Source organism: Polyodon spathula, chromosome 11, assembly GCF_017654505.1.
Source record: "Polyodon spathula isolate WHYD16114869_AA chromosome 11, ASM1765450v1, whole genome shotgun sequence".
Lineage (NCBI taxonomy): Eukaryota > Metazoa > Chordata > Actinopteri > Acipenseriformes > Polyodontidae > Polyodon > Polyodon spathula.
The window spans coordinates 7,293,988-7,300,664 of NC_054544.1; the positions used below are offsets into that span (position 1 = coordinate 7,293,988).

The window sequence follows — 6,677 nt, forward strand, 5'->3', positions numbered from 1 at the left end:
AAATGGCTACTGTATGTACATGGTTGGAACATTGTAACCAATATATATAATATATATATATATTTTATATATATATATCTATAATCATATAAAATGTACAGCTTTTACTTTTGAGTGGATAAGGTACCAATAGTCGTAACCCGGTTTGGGCTGTGAAAGCGCCCCCCGCCCCCCATGCGTTACAATACCAGTATGCTTTGGCTGTGAAACTGTGCTATTTACTAGTAAGCAAGACAAACATTGATCCACTTGTGTGTTTCAGCTATAATACATAAGAACAAAAGAAAATTTACAAATGAGAGGAGGCCATTAGGCCCATCTTGCTCGTTTGGTTGTTAGTAGCTTATTGATCCCAGAATCTCATCAAGCAGCTTCTTGAAGGATCCCAGGGTGTCAGCTTCAACAACATTACTGGGGAGTTGATTCCAGACCCTCACGATTTTCTGTGTAAAAAAGTGCCTCCTATTTTCTGTTCTGAATTCCCCTTTGTCTAATCTCCATTTGTGACCCCTGGTTCTTGTTTCTTTTTTCGGGTCGAAAAAGTCCCTTGGGTCGACATTGTGAATACCTTTTAGAATTTTGAATGCTTGAATTAGGTCGCTGCGTAGTCTTCTTTGTTCAAGACTGATCAGATTCAATTCTTTTAGCCTTTCTGCATATGACATGCCTTTCAAAAAGAGGCCCACCGAGCATCTTGTTGGCCTTTTTATAGCTTCCCCACATTGTTTAGATGAAGACATTTCTGAGTCAACAAAAACTCCTAGGGCTTTTTCATAGATTCCTTCTTCAATTTCAGTATCTCCCATATGATATTTATAATGCACATTTTTATTTCCTGCGTGCAGTACCTTACACTTTTCTCTATTAAATGTCATTTGCCATGTGTCTGCCCAGTTCTGAATCTTGTCTAGATCATTTTGAATATATGAACATTTTGAATACTCTCCTCCCAAACATTTAAAGCTTACAAAGTACTGTGCATGCTGTCTTGTGCTATTTTGGGAACGTGGATGAACTGTAAATACTAGATCAATATACAAATATTACAAAAGTTCTGATTTTATATATTTTAAAAATATTATATTTAAACATCTAACACTGCAAATACCATTGCCTTAATTACATAGTTTCTTTGAAATAAAGGAAGTGCTAATTGCAATTTGACTTTTCCCTTTAGACCCATATATATAGTCATTGACTCCTCAGAAAGTATACAAATAACTTGGAGGAAAGTGTAGACAAAATAATTTGAAGAAATATGCATCAAATACAGTTCAGAAGTCCTCCAACAGTCTTCATGTGCTACAATTTGCTGGACTCAGTTTCCCATTGTTGGATGAGTAATCCAGTGTCTCTTATGTTACTTTATGTTGGTAATAAGAGCCTCACACCCAATGCCTCAAGAAGACTTGTAAAATTAATATAATTTTTTAAAATAGCAGCCGTGCATTGTTAAAAGGCTGAACAACAAATGTAAGACCCACCTTGAGGCCAAATACGATTAGTTGACATTTTCAACTTCAAATCACTTGGGTATTGTAACTCCTTGGTTAATAGCCAGTTTGTATCCTTCAGTGGTCATTTTTCCTGGATGCAGCCCTGATAAGGCCCTGTATAAGCATGTAATGATCGAGCAGTATCATGTACCATGCCAACAGTTTTCCTTCATACAGTAGTTTCTTCTTGGAGAGGTTTGCGCGCACTGAAGATACTTCTCCTTGTTCTTGAGGACTCAAGATGTCTCATACATGTCACGACAGCAGCAAAGCAGTCAGAAATGTTAGTGAGAAAGCTGCAGAGCTCAACGTCCTACCCTTGTCCCCCGAGGAGCTCCGAGACTGCTTGATGACAAACACTGCGTTTGTGTGATTTGTAGGGACCTCCACATTGCACACCATCCCCTCACAGCAAGAGATACATTCCTGAAATACAGATAAGGGAATGCTTGTAGCCTCATCACACATCATGCCCAGCTCTATCATTGTGATAAGTTAAACTCTTACTTTAGTGTTTATAAATATATGTGCCAGTTATCAACTCAAGGGCCCAATAAGGAGCCACACATCAGACCCTTTGGTGATCAATGAATTCATGTTCCAATCTATAGTCAACAGGTTGTTTTGAAAAGACAGCATGTTTCTAAAATCATGTTACAAGCACCCTATATTTTCTAAAAAAAAAATAATAATAAGATTTGAAACTTCCACTCACCGTGTGCCCCGTGTCCCTGTGGTGGCGGCAACCCACTGCATGGCAGTCTTCCTTCACTGCACATCTCTTAGTGACAGACTTGCTCCTCCCCTGGCTGGTAAAGTGATGCACCGTCATGCAGTAATTTGTATCTGTACAATATAATAAAAAAAGCTTCATTAAAGATATGGGGTTTGAGGTCTTCAATACATTTTAAATGCAATGGTGGATAACTTATTACTCTGTCAATAAAGGCCACTGGAACGGAGACAACAACAACAAAATAATTATAATATTTCCACACCTAGAAGTATTCTTGGACCCCTATTATGTTTTTACATATTACATTTACACATGAAATAGGATTAATTTGCAAGTAAAGCACAAAGTGGATATTAAACAGTTCTAATGTAGTTTTAAGCTACACGATTATTTTGTCAGCAATGAAAACCTGTTGTTTCTAACACTCACATTGGGGGCACCATTTATCTTCTGCCCATCGGTTGCAATTGTAATTGTCTGTTGCGTGGTCACAGGTGAAACACTTGAAGCTGTTTGGGAAGGGAGTTGCTGCCAAAAGAGAGCAAGAGTGGATCTTATTGGTTGTCTCAACTTTATTGAGAGAGTTCAAATGTCTCTTGGACCTACAGTCATTCTTTAGCACAATAGCACAAGTCAATGAGAGTATCATGATCCTGCAGAGATATGGAGGCGCCTGTATATCCTTCTCTATGTCACACTTACATCTGTATTTGTTTGTACTGTGATCTACCCTTTCATGATACTGACATCTATAATGTTGTTTCAATATCATGCTGGTTCTTCAAGCTAGAGAAAAAAAAATCATTACTTACGATCGACTGGTGGGGAAAAGTTGTGAAAGTTGATATTTCTGGCCATTCCAGAGTCTGCCATGATAATGATTAGGAGGACCTGAAGGAGAACGGCCCAACAGGGGAAGCAAGAGAGCTCCATTCTGGTGATCCCCACGTCTGGAATAGAAGACAGGTATGCTTATGCCTTACTATGATTATGATTCTCTGACACTATTAAGCTCAGACAGCACTTAAGTAATGCTTTAGTGTTCTAATTTGTCACAGCATTCTGCATATTTGGTAAATTCAAAAACAGACCTATGTTTATACTGATGCTTCAACGACCCCCCCCCCCCCCCCCCCCCCCCGAAAATAAAAATAAACTTATTGAAACAGCATGTCATGTTTTTTCACTACATTTATGGTATTGTCAATATTGAATTACCTTTCCTATCCAGAAATAAATAAATAAATAAATAATTATTTTATATATCCATTTCATTCAGGCAATACAGCATATAGCGGATCAGGTGATGCTGCATATACTACCCTGGCTTAGAAATCCTACCTGTCCGGACGGCTGACAGTTGCTGGGTAGTGGGCACATGAAAGGGAGGTGGCAGATACTGATGACACAGACTGAAGTGTATTAATTTGTTTCCAAAATTGCCACTGCATGCTGTATCCTGCACAAACTATTGTCAACAATAAAATGAGGTGTACAGCAATAAGTGCTGCCTGTGAGACAGAAGGGGAAGGTTACAGTCTCATGAGAAAAAAAAAAAAAGCCACACTACCTTTCACAACAATCCCAAAACAAGCGCAACCCATCTTACAGTATGGTGTTTATGCAAGTTCCAACCCGTGCCTCTCAAAAAACAAGCCCAGTTCTGCTTATTATAAGCAGACTTGCCAGCTGTGAAGGTTACCTCAGCTGCCAGTTTCAATTGGACAGCTGTAATCTGAGGAGACATGTGCTGTCAGAGATTCTCTCCTTTTTTTAAGTTGTGTTGGATTTACTGTTGTGTTAAATATTAATGCTGCAAACAAATAAAACACAATTAATATGTTCATTTGCAATTTTATAAGTTTATAAGTTATAATAATTATATATCAGTTCTGAGAGGGCATCAACAACTTGTTGGATGTTTGTTGTGCTGTTTTGGGCAATCGAGCTGGCTCATGACATCCAGTTCACCAACTATATTTATTAACGTGAAGGGCAGACACACAATATCTTTGAACATAGCTGGGATCAAAAAAAGGACAGAAATAAATTCAGTTACATTTAAGCAGCTCACTTGCTCTCCGTGTTTAACTTTAGCGTAGTTTTTACAGCAAGGGTATTCTCAAACAGCTGCTTTAATACCATAACAAGGGCATAACACAGTTCATGGTAAGTGGTTTTATACAGAACTGTAAACCCACAAGAGATAAACAATATGACAGTCCAAACACAGCAAAAAACAATAAAAAAAAGCCGCCTGCATTATCATTACGGTAAACTACACCACTGCTAACCATAAAAATCGCCCTTCAGCCACTACTTTTTATAGTCTTGGAATCCGTAGTAACAACTGACCTGCTGACCTCATTAACATTTGGGTTTCCAGGCAAAACTGGGCCTGGATTTTCCCATGTGTTTCGTCATTAATCCCTGTATTTGGCCATTTTTTCGGCCACAAACATGATTTCCATGAGTAATTCTCCCAATTGTGCATGTGCCATTTCACAGGTAAATTGACCCGCATGGAAACCCCATGACTGTTGTCAAAAGCAGGATAACCCTTGAGCGGTTGTATAATCTCCTCCAGGCTACAGTGGAAAAGGGGCTGTAGCCTCACTTTACATGCCTTCCATAAACTCCTCAATCCACTTACAAGGAAACAACAGACCAGGTAAGAATACAATGCCAGAAAAAAGGACGTGACAGTAAGAAATAGCACCGGTAGACAACAGAAAGGTCCTACAAAGTGCAATATTTAATAAGAGGTGAAAATGACCAGAAATATTTACTTTTACTCTAATCTTGAGTCTTCTGGACACAACTCAGAGCAGTAATTGAGGGGGAAAAAAATGCACCAAAGTTTAAAGTAATGGAAACAGTTATGACAATATTTTTCCTTGAACATTTATAATTTATAACATGCAAAAACATGGGGGGTGGAACTTGGGATGCACTCAATCTGCCATTAGGTAGTTTTGAGAGAGGTGTCCTATTTATTTGCATGGCATTACATTTTGTCGTAAAGAAACAGTTGCATAATGTGATCCCTGGCTTAAATCCAAAGGTTACCACAGTACAGTATATCTGACACGCTGGTGAAATTAAATTCAATTCAGACCCAAGCAGAGTCAGTGCCAGATAATACAGTGTATTACCATCAGCTTACTATTCTGACAGCTCAGTATGGATTTAAAAAAATAAAAAACTCTATTGAAAGTCTTGTACAAAAGACCTATACAACAAGCTTTATACTTGTTGTGTCTTCAATACTGTGCGTGACAGGAAGAATCAACTCTACATAAACGCAAGATTCAGCCACTGTTTACAAAATACAGCAAATCTATTTTACTCTTTGTATTTTAACAATAGGACATTTAGAACTATGCATGCAAGCATTTTGAAACCTGCCTCGACTATTATGAGCTATTCCAGCTTGGAATGGAGAGCTGTTCTGTATACTGTTTGAAGGTATTTGTGCAATGTTACCCGTCAAACATGCATGTTGGTTTTCAAATGAGTCACGGGCACAACGAAGGGAAGAAAGTAGTGCTTCTCTTCGAAAGCCTGCAAGGCTGACTGGACATTAGGAATAAGACTGACTTGGATAAGAGCAGAACTCAGTAACTGCATCTTCTAACATGAAGTAAATCAGGGCACTAAGATTCATTGTGAAGCTTGAAACATTTTAGCAATAAAACAAACATTCCGTGAGGTTACAAATGATTAAACAAGTGAATAAATCTCCTTCATAACCACAAGTATTGAAAAGGCTAAAATTAACATGGATTTGTTGTTAAATTACCACACAAACCAAAGAAACAGGCTGCAAGAAGCACTGCTCGCTAAGATAGCAACATTATTTCGTAAAACATAAATTCGGAAATCACATTAGGACAATTATTTAATAACGAAATAGGCATAACGACCACTTGAAAATGCTTAAAACTATATCTTTAGAAGCCAGTTAGGCACGTTCCTGCTATTAAAGTACTTGCAGGTTTATTATATTAGGTTATAAATTAAATCCTCAAGCTTTGTCAAAGCTCATGAAGCACAATGGAAACGGACACTGTACATCTGATATAGGCCTACTCACAGCATCTGAAAAGAAACAGAATACAGGTGACTACCTTTTTGATTCTGTTAATACTCTTAAGGCCATAGGAAAACTAAACATTTAAGCAGTGTTCGTAGTTATGGCTGCTGTACAGTAACGATTACAGTACACTACTACAGCTACTCGAAGCAGCCAGCCTTAGTCATGAAGGATGTCTTCAGGGCAGGAACACCCCCTAGACCTTGTTCAGAGCCCAGTGTTTTCTTGCAGAGAAAGGCCAATAAAATTGTTCGCATGTTCCCATTACTTTTCTTACCTAAATGCAATTTCCTAAAACTTAACCCCTCTTCATAGATACCAACGTGGGAACAGATATTACAACAGTCGT

General features: G+C 38.2%; 1 protein-coding gene across 1 annotated transcript; it reads right to left on the reverse strand.

Annotated features, from left to right (window-relative positions):
• Positions 1-869: 869 nt before the first annotated feature.
• On the reverse strand, positions 870-3,312 carry LOC121323604 (ly6/PLAUR domain-containing protein 6B-like). Its single transcript, XM_041264753.1, has 4 exons — positions 3,045-3,312; positions 2,662-2,760; positions 2,212-2,342; positions 870-1,922 (listed from the first exon to the last, which is right to left on the reverse strand). The coding sequence occupies exons 1-4, from the start codon at positions 3,163-3,165 to the stop codon at positions 1,752-1,754; spliced, it is 522 nt and encodes a 173-aa protein (XP_041120687.1). The 5' UTR covers positions 3,166-3,312; the 3' UTR covers positions 870-1,751.
• Between the last annotated feature and the right edge of the window lie 3,365 nt (positions 3,313-6,677).

What these genes read in the sequence shown, in the direction of transcription:
- LOC121323604 (XM_041264753.1), bottom strand. Translation starts at nt 3,165, where the DNA reads ATGGAGCTCTCTTGCTTCCCCTGTTGGGCCGTTCTCCTTCAGGTCCTC. An exon ending in CTTTTCCCCACCAGTCGATC is followed by an intron (nt 2,761 to 3,044) that starts GTAAGTAATGAT and finishes CTCTTTTGGCAG; the next exon opens with CAACTCCCTTCCCAAACAGC. An exon ending in ACAGGGACACGGGGCACACG is followed by an intron (nt 1,923 to 2,211) that starts GTGAGTGGAAGT and finishes TCTGTATTTCAG; the next exon opens with GAATGTATCTCTTGCTGTGA.